Source organism: Schistocerca cancellata, chromosome 6 (genome assembly GCF_023864275.1).
Source record: "Schistocerca cancellata isolate TAMUIC-IGC-003103 chromosome 6, iqSchCanc2.1, whole genome shotgun sequence".
NCBI classification, from domain to species: domain Eukaryota; kingdom Metazoa; phylum Arthropoda; class Insecta; order Orthoptera; family Acrididae; genus Schistocerca; species Schistocerca cancellata.
Genome location: NC_064631.1, coordinates 634,711,702 through 634,732,088, shown reverse-complemented (window position 1 = coordinate 634,732,088; position 20,387 = coordinate 634,711,702). Strand labels below are relative to the sequence as shown.

Here is a 20,387-nt window from a genome sequence, read left to right as displayed (position 1 = left end):
TTGCCGTTCCGCTCTCAGATGACTTATGCAGCGTGCGGTATCAAACAGATCGTTGTTCGCGGCACGTTAATACTGCGCGCTGATTGGCACATGTCGTGTGCCGCACAACCTATTATTCATTTCTGAGCGTTTGCGCTGTGCTCCGCACGTCCTGTTTGGTGCCCGCAGGTGCCAAATGTTGCGACATTTCAGCGCGGCGCCGGTTTCCGAAAGGGAGGTCGATCGACATTTATTAAACGGTAATTAGTAGTGCCGTACCATATAAGCAGCTTACAGTGTTCAGAACACGGTGTGACGGTACAGTAGCTTTTAGACGTAAGTATCGGACCATGTTCGTTGTTTCACTCCAGCAGTCGAATAAGCTCGTGCAGTACCCGCTGCACCGGTGTACATGATTTTTTTCAAATCAATTGCTTCGTTATTTTCGGACAGGATCCTCCACTTTGTAGCGTAATATGGGTTGCACTGAAACATACTGACAGATTAAATCTGCCTGCAGGGCCGGCAGTTAAATTCGAAAACATGCATTTCGAGGGATACTAACCGAGTTAGCTAAGGCACGATCGACGGCCTGCCCTCACAACATTACCCTCCCCAAAATGGTTCAAATGGCTTTGAGCACCATGGGACTTAACATCTATGGTCATCAGTCCCCTAGAACTTAGAACTACTTATACCTGACTAACCTAAGGATATCACACAACACCCAGTCATCACGAAGCAGAGAAAATCCCTGACACCGCCGGGAATAGAACCCGGGAACCCGGGCGTTGGAAGCGAGAACGCTACCGCACGACCACGAGCTGCGGACTTACCCTCCCCGTTACCTCTCTACTGCCCCCCAGTATTTACAGAATGTCTCCAGTGCTACACGTGAGAAACAAGTATTTTTTCTTTTTGTTCGAAGACTTGTAAAGAACACAGTTTTAATCAGCTTTGTTACTGTCACTAGTAATTTCCAACGTCTCCCTTTTTAATACTGGGAACGGTAGAGTGCAAACCCCAATTTTCTGCATTATTGTTTATCTTCTAGGGTAATATTTTCCCATTTTCACCTGTGATGTCACTAAAGAGAACTGAACTTAGGGGGTCCACTTTTTGTTCTAATTATTTTATTGTTAGAATGTGTATTACACCAGACGTGCTAGCTAACTTTTGTGACTAACTCTGACCTTTCCTTCCCCGAAAAAAATATGTGTCAGTGACCAAATTTATAGAACTATCGAAATTGGATGTTCTGCATACCACATTAACACCGGTTCTCGTGAGATCACCGAAGTTAAGCGCTGTCGTGCGTGGTCGACACTTGGATGGGTTACCATCCAGGCTGCCATGCGCTGTTGCCATTTTTCGGGGTGCACTCCGCCTCTTGAGGACAATAGCGGACCTACTTGACCGAATAGCAGCGGCCTCTGTCAAGATTGCCGTCTTACGACCGAGAAAGCGGTGTGCTGACCCCACGCCCCTCCTATCTGCATCCTCCACCGAGCGTGACATGTCGGTCGGATGGTCCCGGAAGGCCATTCGTGGCCTGAATACGCGGTGCTTTGCATACCACATAGTACATAACGTGTAATGTATTTCTTACTACGGACTGAGAAGATAAACTGACTAGCGCCAACCTAGTGTTTATAAACGCTCGATTTTTGGTAGATGCAGCTGACATAGATGCCACATGCTCGCCGTGACTAGCCTATAGGCTACTTACCGCGTTTCATTCGAGTGGAAAAAAAGAAATGTTATATGCCGGTACAGTTATCGTTAATTGAAGAGCCAGTCATATCAGCTGAGACGGGAAGAAGAGTGAGAGAATCTATCTCTACGAAGCTATTTTGCAAGTAAAGAAAGTGTCATTTATTCCACAGAGAAGGTACCTTGGCTTAACATTCACAGTCAGGGCACTGAAACTAAAAGTTATCTCAATTGCCAATTGTAACGATCGGTCGTTGTCACTTGGCCCCTAACTTCGTGCCGCTCCCGTATGTTTATGTTCTCATTTATTTTTCTTGAATAAACAGGATCTAATAATCGTTTAGGGTTAAATAGGGGCACTGAAAAAATTCCATTTGACCCATATTTTACTTTCAGTTTTCCATTGCATTTGTATTAATAGCATTAATATTAATTAGATTATTCTTAACTCTTTAACGCCAACCGTAACTATGAAACAATATTATTCGCCATAACCAATGTGAATATAGTGTTGATCCGTGTGCAGTGTTATGTGTAGTGATTGTTAATATTATTTACACAAATGAGCGACGAGGTTGTACCTGGACCTTCTAGAAACTGACCATAAAATTTTTTGTAACCTCTGCTACGCATTAATCCATTACATATTCATCACTTTTATAATCCATAAGTTGGCTGCTCTGGGAGAATGAGGCGAGGCTTGTTGGCAGCAGCCAATGTGCTGTGATCGGATCGCAAGTTTACGCTGCCAGCGGCCTCCGCTCAGGGTCACGTAAAAGTGTACGATCACTACCATAGTATTCAATGCTGACAATCGCTTAACGTTGCACGCCTTGCATATTTCGTGCATTCTCCTTGATATTTGTGAATAACGATATCAACACTGAAATTCCGCCAAATTACGACTTTGATCGTCTTAATCATCGTGGCCGCTGTTCTTCAACCATTTTCCATACATGCTCACAACAGTAAGCAAACAAACGACCATCTCCTTCCATTCTGAGTCGCCCGTTTCCGGTCTTCGCACCACAACTACCTTGCTCAAAACCATTCAAGTCCTTGGATTCCCACATTTGCAGCCTGTCGCTAGAATGATTCCCCATTCATCTCTGCTCCAAGTACATAAGCTACTTTCTTACCGTTTGATGTGACCGCAGCACCCCCAGACGGCATTCAGTGTGGTCATAACATCCCAGCTGATCATCGAGTGCGCGCGCACGCGCGCATGCGTGTGTGTGTCTTTCTAAGTGCATGTGTGTGTGTGTGTGTTTTCATGCTGAAGGGGGAAAAGAAAGGCGAAATGCCGAAATGGAATTACCATATGTAGCTTATTTCTGCCAATATGTACCACCACCTTCTCCGGCAGTAAATGCTGTACACCTCAATCAGATCTGCAAAAACCACACAATTCGTTATCTTTGTTTGTTGTATTGTTTTTCCCCTTCATCATATTCAGCTCCCAGTGAAGTTTTCTGTTTGCTGTTGCATGTATCGTAGTGATCTGTTCCTATTTCTGATACCCAATTTTCAGTCATTGTACCTACACTATCTGTGTCTCAAAACCTTTCAATTGACTCCCATCTCCATTTAATTTTGATTGTAAGATTGCTGCCCACTACGAAACCGTACTATCTCTAGTCTTCAAATATTTCCTCTGTTTCATCATTGTCATACTGCAATGTGGACAAATAATTTACAGAGCGGTGGTAGACGTTGGATTCGTTAGAAGGAAACCAAATATTTCACATAGGAACACGATCTGCTACCTACTTCCTCAACATAACAGTGCCCACAATTGTTAGCTAAACTCGCCGATTGCGCTGCAGTTAGCGTACATGTATCGGCATAAAATATCCTCTGACCTCTCATGCTAGTTCACTAAACCCACTCCCAACGAAGTTATCCCTGTCTCCCGTTTCCTCTGAACTTCCCCATAGGAAACGTCTTGGATAATTCTAGCTTGAAATTTAAAAGTTATGTCTTACATGCGAAGGTACCCGCAAATTGGCCATGTTTACGATACTTCAGAATATTTCTCGTACTGTCAGTACACGTGTTGTGTATGTATTGAAATTAAATTTGTTGTTTCACTGCCATCAGACACCCCCCCCCCCCCCCCCCCCACCGGTTGCCGCTGTCAACTTCTTTTCTTCTTCTTGTTTCGAATGGGCTACTTTGGGCCACGCTTGTTCAACTGTTGGGCTTTGATCTTTGCTCAGTGCTGTCGCATCCTCTGTCGGTGTAACTCCTTCCTTTCCTCTGTTCAGGGGCTACCTTTTCTTCGGGACATTTCCTGAAATCCTCGGACTTCGTTCAGGGTGTGTCTCACAGACTGTCGGTTCTGGAGATCAGATATTCCCAGTTCTTTAATGTCCTTCTCGATTTCTGTCAACCAAGTGGTGCAACCTTCTTGTTTTGCCAGGTGGTGAACAGACGGTTGGTCAATCTATTTGGAGGCAATCTTGCAACTTGGCTGTAGAAATCAACCTTTTTTTTCTTGCACAGTCAGAGAGCCTCTAGATATGTTCGTAGAGCTCCGAGTTATGCCGCCTTCTGAATTCCACAGCTTCTTCTACCGTACCTAGGATCTTCCTGAGGATTCTTCTCTCTCTGACTTCCAAATTTTCCATCAGACCTCTCCGGTTCATAGAAAGACATTCCATGGCATACAGGGCTTCTCGTCGTATTACATGTGTAGTGCTTAAGTTCCAGGTTGCGTGACAGGCATTTCTTGTTGTAGGTGTTACGCACCAGGAAGGAAATATTCGAACGGGATGGAAATCGGTAGATATGTACATGTAGAGACAAGCAAAGACTGCAATTTCAGAAAAAATTGATGATTTATTCAAGGGAAGGAACTTCACAAATTGGGCAAGTCAGTATTGCATCCGTTTACTGCTGGCCCTTCTGAAACCAGTTACTCGGTTTGGTGTTGATTGAAAGAGTTCTTATCCGACCTTCTGAGGGATTCCCGCCAAATTAGGTCCAACTGGTGCGTTACATCATAATAGTACCGAGAGTGCTCCATTGGGGGGGGGGGGGGAGGGGGGTCGGAGTTGCGGCGACCTTGATAGCCAAGGAAGGATTAGGCAAGCACAAAAGCAAAGAATAGAACCTCTCGCCGTGTTAGGGCGTGCATTATCTTGCTGAAATGTAAGCCCACGATGCTTTGCCACGAGAAAAACGGAAATTGAGATACGTCGACGCACCGCTGTGCTGTAAGGGTCCGCGGTGGAAACCAAATGGCCTGCTCTAAGAAGAAGTAGCACCCCGGATCATCACTCCAGGATGTCAGGCGGTGTAGCAGCCATAGTCAAGGTGGCATCCCGTCGCTGTCCAGGGTGTCTCTAGACACGTCTTCGCTAGTCAATGGGGCAAATTTCGAAGTAGGTCTCATCACTGAACACAGTTCACTGAGAATGCAGGCCGAAGAAGTGTCTGGAGACACCCTGAACGATGGTGGGATGCCAACCTAATTATCGGCCACCATACGCCAGGCATCCGAGAGTGATGGCCTAGGTTGCCATTTCTTGTCATAGCAGGACCACTGTGTTGGTAGTCTGCGGCACCCTGAAAGCACAGCGGCACTTCGACGATATTCTACTCCCATTTTGTTATCGATTATGACAAGGCATCTAGCGCGCCCGACAGTACGCAACGAGAGTTTCTACTCCTGTATTCCTTGACTTTCGCAAGGCGTTTGATACAGTTCCCCATAGTCGTTTAATGAACAAAGTAAGAGAATATGGACTATCAGACCAATCGTGTAATTGGATTGAAGAGTTCCTAGATAACAGAACGCAGCACGTCATTCTCAATGGAGAGATGTCTTCCGAAGTAAAAGTGATTTAAGGGGTGCCGCAGGGGAGTGTCTAGGATCGTTGCTATTCACAATATATATAAATGACCTTCTGGATAACATAGGAAGTTCACTGAGGCTTTTTGCGGATGATGCTGTAGTACATCGAGAGGTTTTAACAATGGAAAATTGTACTGAGACGCAGAAGGATCTGCAACGAATTGATGCATGGCGCAGGGAATGGCAATTGAATCTCAACGTAGACAAGTGTAATGTGCTGCGAATACATTGAAAGAAGGTCCTGTATCATTTAGCTACAATATATCAGGTCAGCAACTGGAAGCAGTTAATTCCATAAATTGTCTGGGAGTAGGTATTAGCAGTGATTGAAAATGGAATGACCATGTAAATTTAATCGTCAGTAAAGCAGATGCCAGACTGCGATTCATAGGAAAGATCCTAAAGAAATGCAATTCGAAAACAAAGGAAATAGGTTACAGTACGCTTGTTCGCCCACTGCTTGAATACTCCTCAGCAGTGTGGGAACCGTACCAGACAGGGTTGACAGAAGAGCTAGAGAAGATCCCACAGAGAGCAGCGCGCTTCGTTACAGGATCCTTTAGTAATCGCGAAAGCGCTACGGGGATGATAGATAATCTCCAGTGGAAGACTCTGCAAGAGAGACGCTCAGTAGCTCGGTACGGGCTTTTGTTGAAGTTTCGATAACATACCTTCACCGAGGAGTCAAGCAGTATATTGCTCCCTTCTACGTATATCTCGCTAAGAGACCATGAGGTTAAAATCAGAGATAAGAGCCCACATAGAGGTATACCGCCAGTCTTTCTTTCCACGAACAATACGAGACTGGAACACAAGGGAGAATCGATAGAGGTACTGAAGGTACCCTCCGCCACACACCGTCAGGTGACTTGCGGGTTATGGATGTAGACGTAGAGGTATTCGCGCTGTGCAAACTCCACTTGTGCCACCAAGGTCGCCGGATCTCTCTCCAATTGAGAGTTTGGGCAGCGTCCTCTGACCAACTCCGTATTTCGACTATCTAACGCCCCAGCTGGACTGAATTTAGCACATGTCCCTGAGGACATTCAAAATCTCTTTCAATGAAGGGCAACCGAATAACTGCGTGATTTCTTGGACCAATGCGTTATTGACTTAATTTGTGAAGCTCTTTCTTTTGAACGAATCAACCAAATTCTCTTAGTCATACGTTCGTCTGTATATCTACATCACCCTCACATATCCCCCCCCCCTCCCCCCTTTCTCCTGAGTAGAATATTTCTTCCTTCGTGGAATGTCGTTTCTTTTCTTCTTTAGAGTATATTTGTTTATGTTCAGAGTCAAATATCTAACAAAACGCTTCGAAAGTCTGGAGGTTTCTCTACAGTATTATACAATTTTCTGCCGATGCTACTGTTCTATATCCAGTAGATTCACTGAGCTCCAACCGTCACTTTTTAACATTGTGTAGGACAATGATCATATGACACTTTTTTGCGGTACTGCGGGCGTTACTGTTACATCTGTGTATTTGCCTATGCTCTGTTCTGTTTCCCAGTTACTCCCCAGTCCTGTTAAAAAAGTTGATCGAATATTTCGTACTTTCATACCATTGAAATAGCGAAATGCGTAACAGAAGATCGTTATTTGCGGAATACCACGTTGATTCCTATAGAGATTTTCTATCTCAATTAACGTCTTAATACGTGCATTTAAAAAAATTTTCCAAAATTCTACAGTATTCTGACGTCAGACAGAACTGACCGCTGCATTTTTCCAATTCCTTGTAAAGTTTGGTTCTTCCTGTGACTGATCGCAGAAGGAAAGCAAATTACTTCACAGACTCACTGTTTAGAGCTTTATTTGGTGTTCTAGAAAATTCGATCACTTCTCTGAGGATAGGAAGAACGACAACGTAAGTAAGGCTACCTTGCGTGGTGTGGTCGTTGATGTGTATACGTGCACTTTCTCCTCCTGCAGTGACAGCGCTCTCAGGAGAGCTGCAACGCCGAGGCAGGCGGCTGAGTGGTTCGGAATGGCAAAGTGGCCAGGGCCAGGGGCTGGAGAGAGCCCGTGGTCCCCGGGCACCGCGGTGCATCAGCTACCGCAGAGTTTCTCCACAGGTCCATATCTGTCGACGCTACACCTCACCAACTGACGTCACTCCGTCTGAAGCGATCGCTACGGCACACGACGCCAGCAAACAACTGACAGTAGCTGATATTAGTTCGCACTGTGGCAAAGGTGCCAATGGGTTACCTGCGAATAACGGTGTTTTACTTTTTTGTGCGTATACTGTACAGCAGAAAAGGGTGCCCAAATTAGTCCACGGGACTGCCACCTCTAGCAGCAAGATTGGCTCTCACCCAACTGAGCGTCGAAACGAACTGAGCGTGGATAACAGACCCGGGCGCGTCACTCCATGCTGCTTCATTTCTGTGACACAGTACACCAAACATAGTGACAGGCATCTATGACCAGACCTTAGTGTGTGAGGGATCTGGTTAACCTATTGCCTAGTGTTACTGTCGAACACCTTTTGTATTGAAAGAATCAGGACAAAATGGATGCCTTGCATCATCTTCTTAAAAGACAGCGAAGAGCCACAGGGCATAATGAGTATCAAACGTAGCGAGTGATCTTGAAGTTTGCAGCTAAGTCAACCAGACGTGGTCATCATTTGTGCCCAATGGCATTCCACTACGTGCTAGGTGCCTGGCCCCTATAATGACGTCGAATGTAATCTGGTATCGTCCGTCCTTCTCGTAGTCTTCACATGCAGATACGTTTTTCGTGGTGCTGTACACGCAGCCGGAACCTGTGAAACGGCCAAGTCGAGGGTCCCATTGTACAGTGATGTCACAAGCACACAACAGTTGGCGAGCCGCTCTCTGGTTGATGTCGCTCTCCTTCAGTTCAGAAGGCATTCTGCATCGTCTCTGTCGTTTAGTGAAACAAGGAGGCCTTATCGAGTAGTGGACCAGATTTGCGATTGCATTCAAGAGTTCCTTGTTGATAAAACTCAGTACGCCGCTCTTACGGGTTCAAAATCGACAGTTTTAAACATAATTTCTGGAGCACCAACAATAATAATATTTCGAATAATTTGCTAGTCTCTCCGAAATTTCATCCTTGATGCTTCCTGTCTCGGTTAATATTCCAGATACTTGTAACCATTGAAGACTTTAATAATTTATCCATTATAGCTTACATCCCTCACTAATTTTAATTTTTCCTGCTCACCTTCATTACTCCACTTTTTGTTGAACTTATTTCCATGCCTACTTCTTCCATCTCTCTCTTGGAAGTATTTAATTTTTCGTCCAATTTCTGCCCATGTTCTTCCAAAATCATCAACTCATCTGTATCTGGTATGACTTTCGTATCATCTGCTGCTATCCCTTGCCAAATCTTCCTATACTTCCTTGCCAATCGTCTATGCTCGTTGTTAAGTCATTCAGGTATTTTGCCATCAATTATGTCACAATTCTGAGATTTTTGGAGACGTTTGTGATTCTCAGTAGCATTCCGTTTGACAGTTCCTAGCACATTCGCACCCTGCCATTTGTTTTTCCTCGCAATAGCATCACAAGTCGTTTTTGTTGCTATGAATGCTACTGCGAAGATCTTTCTAATATTCCCGTTTCTTTTACACAGCCCGTCTGTTTGGATGAATGACATCTAAAATTCTTGTCCCATGTAGTTCTATGTTATCCCAGATTATTTGCAAAAATTATCTTTTTGTAAATGTTCATGCAGTGTCACAGTAGTACTATTCCACTGTAATTTCCACAGAGTGCCTTGTTAACATACTTGAAGACAGGTATAGTAATTACGTTTGTCGAAACATCAGAAATTTTTCCATATATCCACACTATCCTCATTGTTCTATACAGCCATCGGATTACAATAGGTCCAGCGAATTTAATATTTTCCACTGTGATTTCATGTACTTCTGGAGCTTTGCCATTTTCCATTTCTAATAAAGCTTTCTCTCCCTACAAAATCTTCAAATATTGTCATTCTATTTCGTCTCTGACGGTGGTATTTCTTTTCTTTATCTCATCACGTGCATTTGTTTAATCCTGTCCTTGATATTGTGAAGTATTCTTTACTTACTTTCAAAATTTCTTCTTCCTCCCATTATGGGTTTTCCATGTTTGTTGATGAGTTTTGAAGTATTTTCTTTTTTCTTCCTTCTGTTACCGAATACTCAGTAAAATATCTTTCTGACGTCCTTAATAGTCTCTTCTATTTTGTGCACTTTTCTCAAGACATGATGTTAGTCAACGCTTCCTTATTTCTTACTGCTTTGCTTAGTCGTTTCTATTTGTCTGTGTTATGTTCCGTTCTGTTTTTGAAACATTCTAGCCGTGCATTCTTCTTCTTCTTGACTGCTTTTGCAGTTCTTTCATTCAATCGTGAAGTTTTTGCTTCATGGCATTTGTTGATGTCCTTCCACATGTTTCTTCCGTTACATGGACTAGAGCCAGTTTGAACCTGAATCATTCTTCCTCTGTGTTCCTCATCTCATCTTTGTCGTAAACTCCAGATGTTTATCTCTCGGATTTCTCTATTCTCCAATTACCAGCACTTGATGTTTGGATGTTTTTTTCGTATGTACCTTTTATGAATTTTTTCGATGTCGCTTCCAACAATCTGCACTCTCTGTCGAGAGTTATGCTTGGCATTACTTTCACTTCTGTCAGGCATTTGCTCATTTTTGAAATTACTATTATATCTTGTATCTGGTAAGTTGGAACTATCTCTTCTCTTATACCATACATTAACAGTTATCCAATTACATTTATATCGTAATACCCCAACTTCCTTGATTCTGTGACCTTGTACTTGGTTTCCCATGAGGCTATTGTATCTTCCTGTGAGATAATTCCAAGATTTGCAGGCAATTTTACAGAGGTCTACTGACATGTTTGGCATAGTACACAAACCTAAGTGTTAGGAAGTATTATCTGGAAGTATGTATGTGGTGTGTAGCCTTGCACAGATATGACACGTGTACGATAAGCAGGCCAACACACAAGATAGCAGGAGCTTGCAAAATGTGTGTAAATACACTCCTGGAAATGGAAAAAAGAACACATTGACACCGGTGTGTCAGACCCACCATACTTGCTCCGGACACTGCGAGAAGGCTGTACAAGCAATGATCACACGCACGGCACAGCGGACACACCAGGAACCGCGGTGTTGGCCGTCGAATGGCGCTAGCTGCGCAGCATTTGTGCACCGCCGCCGTCAGTGTCAGCCAGTTTGCCGTGGCATACGGAGCTCCATCGCAGTCCTTAACACTGGTAGCATGCCGCGACAGCGTGGACGTGAACCGTATGTGCAGTTGACGGACCTTGAGCGAGGGCGTATAGTGGGCATGCGGGAGGCCGGGTGGACGTACCGCCGAACTGCTCAACACGTGGGGCGTGAGGTCTCCACAGTACATCGTTGTTGTCGCCAGTGGTCGGCGGAAGGTGCACGTGCCCGTCGACCTCGGACCGGACCGCAGCGACGCACGGATGCACGCCAAGACCGTAGGATCCTACGCAGTGCCGTAGGGGACCGCACCGCCACTTCCCAGCAAATTAGGGACACTGTTGCTCCTGGGGTATCGGCGAGGATCATTCGCAACCGTCTCCATGAAGTTGGGCTACGGTCCCGCACACCGTTAGGCCGTCTTCCGCTCACGCCCCAACATCGTGCAGCCCGCCTCCAGTGGTGTCGCGACAGGCGTGAATGGAGGGACGAATGGAGACGTGTCGTCTTCAGCGATGAGAGTCGCTTCTGCCTTGGTGCCAATGATGGTCGTATGCATGTTTGGCGCCGTGCAGGTGAGCGCCACAATCAGGACTGCATACGACCGAGGCACACAGGGCCAACACCCGGCATCATGGTGTGGGGAGCGATCTCCTACACTGGCCGTACACCACTGGTGATCGTCGAGGGGACACTGAATAGTGCACGGTACATCCAAACCGTCATCGAACCCATCGTTCTACCATTCCTAGACCGGCAAGGGAACTTGCTGTTCCAACAGGACAATGCACGTCCGCATGTATCCCGTGCCACCCAACGTGCTCTAGAAGGTGTAAGTCAACTACCCTGGCCAGCAAGATCTCCGGATCTGTCCCCCATTGAGCATGTTTGGAACTGGATGAAGCGTCGTCTCACGCGGTCTGCACGTCCAGCACGAACGCTGGTCCAACTGAGGCACCAGGTGGAAATGGCATGGCAAGCCGTTCCACAGGACTACATCCAGCATCTCTACGAACGTCTCCATGGGAGAATAGCAGCCTGCATTGCTGCGAAAGGTGGATATACACTGTACTAGTGCCGACATTGTGCATGCTCTGTTGCCTGTGTCTATGTGCCTGTGGTTCTGTCAGTGTGATCATGTGATGTATCTGACCCCAGGAATGTGTCACTAAAGTTTCCCCTTCCTGGGACAATGAATTCACGGTGTCCTTATTTCAATTTCCAGGAGTGTAGAAGAATGAAAATTTTTTGGGTAATGGGCTAAAGAGGAGATTCATTATTGAACTGGGGAGAAAAGAAATTCTTGGTGCAACTTGACAGAAACATTCTTAAACATCAAGGAATAATCAATTCTATAATGTAACAGATGTTGCGGTTAAAAATTGTAGAGGAAGACCATGAGATAAATACAGTACGTTCTGGTCGCAGGAGTTATTCCGATTTGACGAGGTTTGTAAAGGATATACCAACGTGGATTAGTACATCAGACCAGACTTCGGACTGAACTACAACAGAAACAGTATGAACTCAAGGGTAGAAACAATGCACGACAATTTCGGAAAAACCCACAGAAAGTTTGTCAATCTCAAGTGGGACCAAGCAAATTTCGTCTGACGCCGCGTCTTTTGCTAACGAAAGCGTCAATTCGGCGAAGCACTACGAAGGAATTATGACAATGTGTTACTAGTGTGGGGGAGGAGAGGGGTGGAATCAGTAGATGTGGAGAACATGTACATACAAACAGATGGCTACAATTTAAGAAAAATTGGATGATTTATTCAACAGAATTATTATTACATCTCTCACACTTATGCTGGCAGTTACTCGATTTTTAATTTGTTGACAGGGTAATCATGCCAAATTCTGTGGAACTGGAGCGTTACATAGACAAAATCCCGAACTGGGATTTGCTCCCAAATTTCTCAGTGTTCGGCGAACTTGCTGCTCAAGGGTGGGTTTATCAAGCACGAAGAGAAGCAGTAGAAAATCTCGCCGTGTACGGAAGGGCATCATCTTGTTGTAATGCAGGTCCAGGGTGGCTTCCCATGAAGGTAACATAGCAAGGCGTAGAATGTCGTCGGCGTACCGCTTTTCTGTTTTGCTGTAAGGGTGAGGCGGTTGACAACCGAAAGGTTGCTGCTATGAAATGAAAGGGCACCTCAGAGCATCAGTCCTGGCTACCGCTGTCCGGGGCGACTAAAGATACGTCGTCGCTGATCGTCTGGGCTCAGTTCAAAGCAGCACTCCTGAAGACTACTCCAGCCAAAGAGATTCAAATCTGAATATGTCCGACACCACCGCAAGTGGGCTTCTGCAAACAGGCTGGTTGTTTTGCAGAGGTCAATGGCAGTTGGCGTGAGGGACACAGTGACGTACACCCCCTTTCTGTGAACCACCTATTAATGATTCTTGTGAACGCTGAAGCACCAGCTACACGTCGGATCGATGACACTGGTGAATCCACGGCTCAGAGTGCCTCTCTCATTTTTGCTCGGTCCTCATTTTCTGTCTCTCTAAGTCGACCGCTTGCTTCTTGACGCTGTGTTTGGCCATGGTTCACCATTTCCTGCCTAAACCGTTGAATAGTGGCACGACTCCTATTCAAATGTCGACCGATTCGCCAGTGACTCAAAGCAGTTTCTTTGGTCCCAGTTACACGTCCTCTATCAAATGCTGACTGACATCTGAGTACATTGTTCATTCGCCTGTCTGCTTGGTGTAGTGTTTATGTAACAGCGTTTACGAAATGGAATTCGCAAAGACTTCAGGCCCTGTCATCAACCTGTCCCCCGGTTACTCTTCTTGCCATCTGCGATGTGAAACTGCGGTGCTTCGTCACACATTCATCCATCGGCCGCCCAAGTTTACAACTTTGAATTTTCAGCCCAAGTTTACAATTTTGCATTTTCAGTCAGAATAGGAATTTGTGACCAACTTGCATAACACTTTCGTCATACGTCGGTCTTTTTTTTTTTTGTCTCATAGTGTAGTTCCTGTGGAATTTCGATCGAGTTATTTAACGAGGTAGCAGAGTTATGATAAGGTGCCTGAATGACTGTAAAAGCAAAAACGTATGTGTGTAGCCCTAAACACATAGCTGCTGTCATCTTGCTAACGGCAGCGCCCACACCACACTCATGAGGAAGACAGTGAAGAAAGAGAGATATCTGCTTATCGAGAACGTTAAAACAAAATAAATAAATAAAAACAAAAAATATTGCATTTCCCACGGTAACCTGAATGCGTTGAATGAAGTCATTACCAAAACCGTCAATAAAACACAAAATACCTCTGACGTGACGTAACCAGTCTGACACGGTGGGTTAAACGCCCCATTCGTCCATTATTGCACCAAACCTATTGATCCGATTGAAAAAGAATCAATTTCGCAAATAGTCGAACCGTATCACATGCCTTGAAACAGCTATTGTCAACTTTCAAATAACTTACGGGAATTCAGCCAAGTAACACTTTCAGGACCTCCGATATTTCAGCGGGAGAACACCCCGCCATTTTCAAGGCAAATTGCAACGGACAGGCGACGTACATGAAGATTTAAAAGCTCGGTTCCCGGACTGATGCAGGAAAGATAACACACACACACACACACACACACACACACACAGAACACTAGTGCCACCAAAGATGACCGAAGTCAGAGCTATCGATAGTGTGACTACGAACTCGCAGGTGAGGTTGCATTAACTCTGTCCCTCTGTTAAGGATGATCTTGGTCTGCGTAAGGCGGGTGTATATCGCATTCCATGTAGCTGCGACATGGCATATATTGGTCAAACTATCAGGACCGTGCAGGACCGATGTACTGAGCATAAACGGTACACACGATTACAGCACCCAAGTAGAACTGCTATTGCAGAACGTTGCTTGGGTACTGGTCACCCCACGTTATATAATAACACTGAGATAGTGGCATACACGTCCAGCTATTGGGACAGTGTAATTAAGGAGGAAGTTGAGATTAAATTAGAGAGAAACCGCGTTAAAGGGATGGAGGTTTTGGTTTAAACTCTGTTAGGAATCCGGCTCTCTCCCTTGTCAAAAAACAGAGTTACAGAGTCAATGCTACATCACCTGCGAGTTCGTAGTCTCACTATCGATATCTCTGACTTTGCTTATCTTTGGTGGCACTAGTGTTCAGTGTGCGTTATCTTTCTTGCATCAGTCCGAGAACCGAGGTTTTAAATTTGGATGTACGTCGCCTGTCCGTTGCGGTTTGCCTTGAAAATGGCGGGGTGTTCTCCCTCCGAAATATCGGCGGTCACTGAAAGTGTTACCTGGCTGAATTCCCGGGAGTTATTTGAAAGTTGCATACGCCAGAAGAAACTCAGGTCTCAGCTATTGTCACGTTTATGTGTTGTTGGCCCATTCAAAACTTTCATGCCCTCTCTTGGACCTGAAATGACACCAGCACTTCTTGTCGATTATGAAAACAACTGTGAGTGACAAAGTTGACATCTGATCGCCTTACGACCACTGTATTTACCGTGATTTGTGTGGCTGTGAGAGCTGCAGCGTTCCTTGTAGACACGTCCCGGACTTCAAGTTGCTACACCAATAAATCAGAAACACTTACTATGTGGATGTGTGCACGACGAAAAACGTTAGATTACTTCAGTCATTATGTCAAGGCCCATATTGATGCGCCGATTCCGTTAAACAAACTAGCACGTGTTACACACTTCACTTCCACTGTTAATGTCAGCATCATAAATGGGCAAGCGTACTCTTTTAAGGGATTGACATTCCCTCCAGTGAGTTTATCTGACTTTGGTTTACATGAATCCTTCATTCGTATGTACCAGCAACCTGTGACCTGACAAGATCTGCTATCAGTTCACCACAGAGGAACAGAAATTTAGATAAACCTATTGTGTCATAACGGTATACTGACTAGCTTTGAAGCGCCAAATAAGAAGCTCTTCACTTCGTACGCCTCTAAAATATGACGACATAAATGACGAGTATAGAACAGAGATTTTATAAGGTTGCGCACGTAATGAGTAAGCAATATAGCTGAATATCGAGAAATGACTTAATACAAGCTGAATGTAACGTGTTGTAACTACATCTTCTAGATTTTGGCCAAGCTCGTCCTCGAATCGCCATAGTGCCGATATAGGCCAAGTATCCGCGACGCTGTGCAAACACATGCATGCATGAGGATGGTCGATGTATGTCTGGTGTTACGAATGCCTTTCAGGTACGCTGCATGTTGTTTTCTGAAGGCAGCACAACTGCAGAGAAACGGCCCCACAGAGGTTGTAGACACGGGCGATTTGTATCCACAAGCTACCAAACACCTGGAGTGGAAATAAGAAGCGGTCGGTACATTGAAAATATAAAGTTCCTTGTCGTGTTGGACCCATGTACCGATGCTACGACAAGTTGGCGACGGCGGTTGCGGAGTCATCAGCGTCGTAGCAGTCCTGGATGACTTAGAAGCAGTTGGAATCTCAGGTGCGCCGCAGGTGGCTGCACTTTGATCTTCCCATCCCTGGCTCCTAGGGCGCCGTTATACGGTACGTTTTTTGCCTACGGTTGCACAGCCCCGTCGGTATGGGGCACAATGCACTGCTGTATTAGCCTAATTGCTGCTCCATTTCCGACGCAGCTAGGAGCCGGGCGGCCACATGAGTATAGGACAAAAAGACAGCAGGAAATTTTTCCTTCTAAGGAAAATTAGATAAGAATCTGACAGGAGAGATTATCCTAATAACTGCCCGTGTTGTAACGATTTCACAAGTTTCTTCAGATGTGCCGTAGCCATCGGAATCCCCTCATGGGTGATTACATTGCGAAAGAGACTAATCACCGGGTGTACTGACTGCTACTTTTCACTTTTTGTTCCAAGTAGTCCAACTCTCTTTCTGCAAGATGGTGATACGGTGCTTTCTCGGGGCAGTCCGGGTATGATACGGTGCCTGAGCAATCGTCAAACAATAAACGTGGGTGTGGCACATGATGAAAATCCGCATCATATTCATCATGAAGACGTAGAAGAAAGGGGAGAAGCAGGTCATCGAGATTATTGAAGTAGATATTCTGGTTCACATTCACGAAAACCTGATAAGTATACTCAATCATGGTACGAAATCAAAGATCACCTCTCGTCTGAGCTACATCATCCGTCCGCTGCATTTTATACTCCTCGTCGGGCCCTCCAATCATTCGACGCTTTGCTTCGTTTGAATGATTAAAAACCATGTCACTTCATGTTTGTGGCTTCTATGTTGTTCGGCCCACTGAAAAAATCTAGTTCTATTCGAAATACCTGACTCGAAACGTCCATTTCATACAGCTCTTTTCACAAAGACCGCTGGCAAGCTACAAGAGACAGATTTTAATTCATTAATAGCAGTAATTCCTGTACGGTTTGAAACCGATTACCTTCAACAAGCCATGACATTGGCCTTTGGTCCCTGTCAGTTAGCATTTTTATACAACCACTGTTCCTAAGGCTGCAAGTGGTACACCAAATCTTGCAGTCACGGTGCACAGCCTGCGTTGAAACGCCAACAATTTTGGGTGTAGACTGCAAATAATAAAGCTCATTCTACCACTATGTCACGTCTGTACGTCGGCTCATTCTATTGCGCTAATCCCGTACAACCCACTGGCACATATTCCCCAAAGTTACAAGTCAGTGGCGAAGGATCACGTGACCATCTGGTCCCAGTTCTATGCAACCTGATGCGCTTCAAAATGATTGGTGGCTTCTTCTCATGGGATGTGCGTAGTTCACTGAGTCATAGCGCAAGAGGATGGAGGTGCACGCTCTGCTGATCGACGTTTTTCGGTATAATTTTCTGACAAACATTCAGTCCCAATCCCAATAATGACAGATATCAAGGAAACGTAGTTTCGGATTTCTCAGTGTTTGCTCAGTTTACAGTTTAAATAAAGTCAAATACGTATTATCTGCACTGTCATTCCAAGTGAGGGTGTTAGAAACTGTTGATGTTGGTCTGTCCCTCAATGTGCACACTATTACTTGCTGGTAGCATAATTCATTTCGAGTGGAGTACGACATGTAACATTCGTAGCTTTCCCACCTGGTACATTTGAACAACAGTTCCCTCATTAATGACGTTTCTCTTGCCCAGGGCATCCTCGTTTATGTCAAGAACATGTCGGTAGAACCAGACCTGAGGTTGACATCTTTACCTGGCCCACATACTGTGCTCGACGTGAATATTGGTGTACTAAAAGTGGCAGGTCTGTGGCCTACGCGTCCATACGGTCTGTTCGCCATCTATACTGCATGGATATACTTAACGCAGTGGGCAGTATTCGCACTGGACTCCATGTCGCTATATTACTACTGGGGTAACCTTAATATGATAACAGCTGTCTTCTGCAACCTTACGTCTATAACAGCTGGAATTATTAAAATGACTCATTTCTTCCTGTACAAGCCGAAGTATTACATGCTCGTTAACAAACTGGACGCACTGGTCGCTTCCCAACAACGGATTACCGATCCAAATGTAAATTCAAAGTCGATTTTGGGTCAAACGAGCAAACTGAATAAATACTCTACTTATATCATTGTGACATACGGAAATCTGGTTGGGGTGCCTTGGATTGTGCTGCCTTTCGTGATGGACACTGGAGAGACTGAAAGGACCCTTCCAGTGGTGGAGTGGTACGGCATACGGCAAGACAAATCACCCCTTTTCGAAATTGGCTACGTCCTCCAGTGCCTCACCATAATGTACTGGTTTTTCGCAAGTTGGGGTCTGGACCTCTTCTTCGGTGCACTCATGATTCACCTGGCCGGCCAGTTTAAGATTCTCAATAACCGCATTGCCAATGTGGGGCGAAAAGACAACGCTGCATTTAATGGTTCATCTTCTGGAGAAAGTGAAAAGAAAATAATGGATTTCAACAGAGATGTAGTCTCTAGAAAACCTCCTGTTCCACAGCAAGAGGTCACATTGTACACTGAACTCCGTGATTGCATCATCGATCACCAAGAGATGATAAGGTGAGTGTAATTTCACATGTATATCTTTTTCTTACACAAAAAAGTAGAAACGTTGCTTCCCCAAAGCTATACAGTTTTTTTTCGAACTAAATGGGCCTCATGAAGTGCAACAGAAATTACCACCAATTTAGAGGCTTAGGGTAACTCATCTGAAAACGTCCCCATCACTGAATCTCTGTAATGGTGCCTAACGATCTGAATCTGTAGTTCTTAGTAGAAAATTCCTTTTGGTATCTGCGTTGAAAGTTAACTGCATCATCTGTTCCGACAAAAGGCTCACTGCTCTAAAATTTGGAAGGACTGGAAGAGACGTGGAGTTCACTATAGACCGAAAAATTCTTGGAGATCCAGAGAGACCACCTCTCGAGAAAAACAAAGAGCCTAAGGCCATTACATCGCTTTCATACTTTCATGGAGCGGTCTGATCACATTCAAGGGTCCCGAAGAGTACAGAATTGATGACATCATATCACGAATACATTTTCAAAGATTGAGAAAGCTGAAAAACTAGCCGTTATGACGCGAGCCGTAACTGACTACGTAATTATCTCTTGCTATCCAGTCTGAATACGTTTACGAGATCTGCTACTAGTGGTTCAACAGTCCTTGGTATCGTTTACTGGGTCAGTGCTCCAGGAATATAACACAGTAACTTACAGATTCCAAACAAATATATAAAGTGCTTCACGAAATATTTTAAAGATCTTTGCTGACTTTCAGGTGTCATTCACTGCAGCAGTCTTGGTTTTCGTGTGTGATGATCTGTTTACGATGCGGTGGGACTAACATTCCTTGCCAGAAGTAGCAAATCGGCGATCTGTTTTGCGATAGATTCCTAGCTGAAGTTGTGCACCAATTACAACCATAGTTATACGACAACTAATTTTAATGAAAAGGTGTGCTTTGGTGTTCTTTTTCTCAGAAATGGAATTTTTTCCATTCGGTTTGCAGTTTCATGAACGATCTGGAGCAGACAGTCAACTTTGTTGTTCTCGTTCAGTTCTCGGCGGGGACGTTGGTCATTTGTGTGAATCTGTTCCAGGCTGCATTGGTAAGTAAATCAGCTGATTATTATATTACTGAATCATTTCGTGACTGAGTATTCTAAGCACTTGTACTATTATTATTAGGTGTTGCACAAATCTAACAATTACGCAACTTATGACTAATTTCAGAATGTCCAGGACTTTTCTTCGGTGCTCAAAGTTTGCATGTATATGTTTGAGCTCATACTACAGCTTTTTATATACTGTTGGTGCGCTCACGACGTTATGGTGGAGGTACGTAAAACATCACAGGTGTTAATTACCATACAACACATTTTGTTGTTCTTACAAGATGTCTCTCAACAAATGTAATATGTTTAATGAGAGACATGTTGATGTATAGCACTTGGCGCTGTATAGACTTTATCGAATTTTTCTTGTAATCTATGCCAATGTGGATCTTCCTCTGAAATCTGATGTTTACTAAGAAAACAAGCAATGTAGTCAATATCAAAATTGAAAGTTTCTTAAAATGCATTCCTTGCATACCATTACGTAGTTACTGGACAAGAACCAGTTTTACACTTATGATTTCCAATGTATTCAACATAATAGT

General features: G+C 44.5%; 1 protein-coding gene across 1 annotated transcript in view; it reads left to right on the top strand.

The window, feature by feature from the left end:
- Window positions 1-296: 296 nt before the first annotated feature.
- The window catches only part of LOC126191477 (odorant receptor Or2-like), a 34,293-nt gene continuing 14,202 nt past the window's right edge, over window positions 297-20,387 (top strand). Inside the window, exons 1-4 of the mRNA XM_049932361.1 lie at window positions 297-315; window positions 17,902-18,785; window positions 19,737-19,836; window positions 19,961-20,065. Coding sequence (XP_049788318.1) covers window positions 17,926-18,785; window positions 19,737-19,836; window positions 19,961-20,065 — 1,065 coding nt within the window. The 5' untranslated portion in view covers window positions 297-315; window positions 17,902-17,925. The remainder of the gene's footprint in view (window positions 316-17,901; window positions 18,786-19,736; window positions 19,837-19,960; window positions 20,066-20,387) is intronic.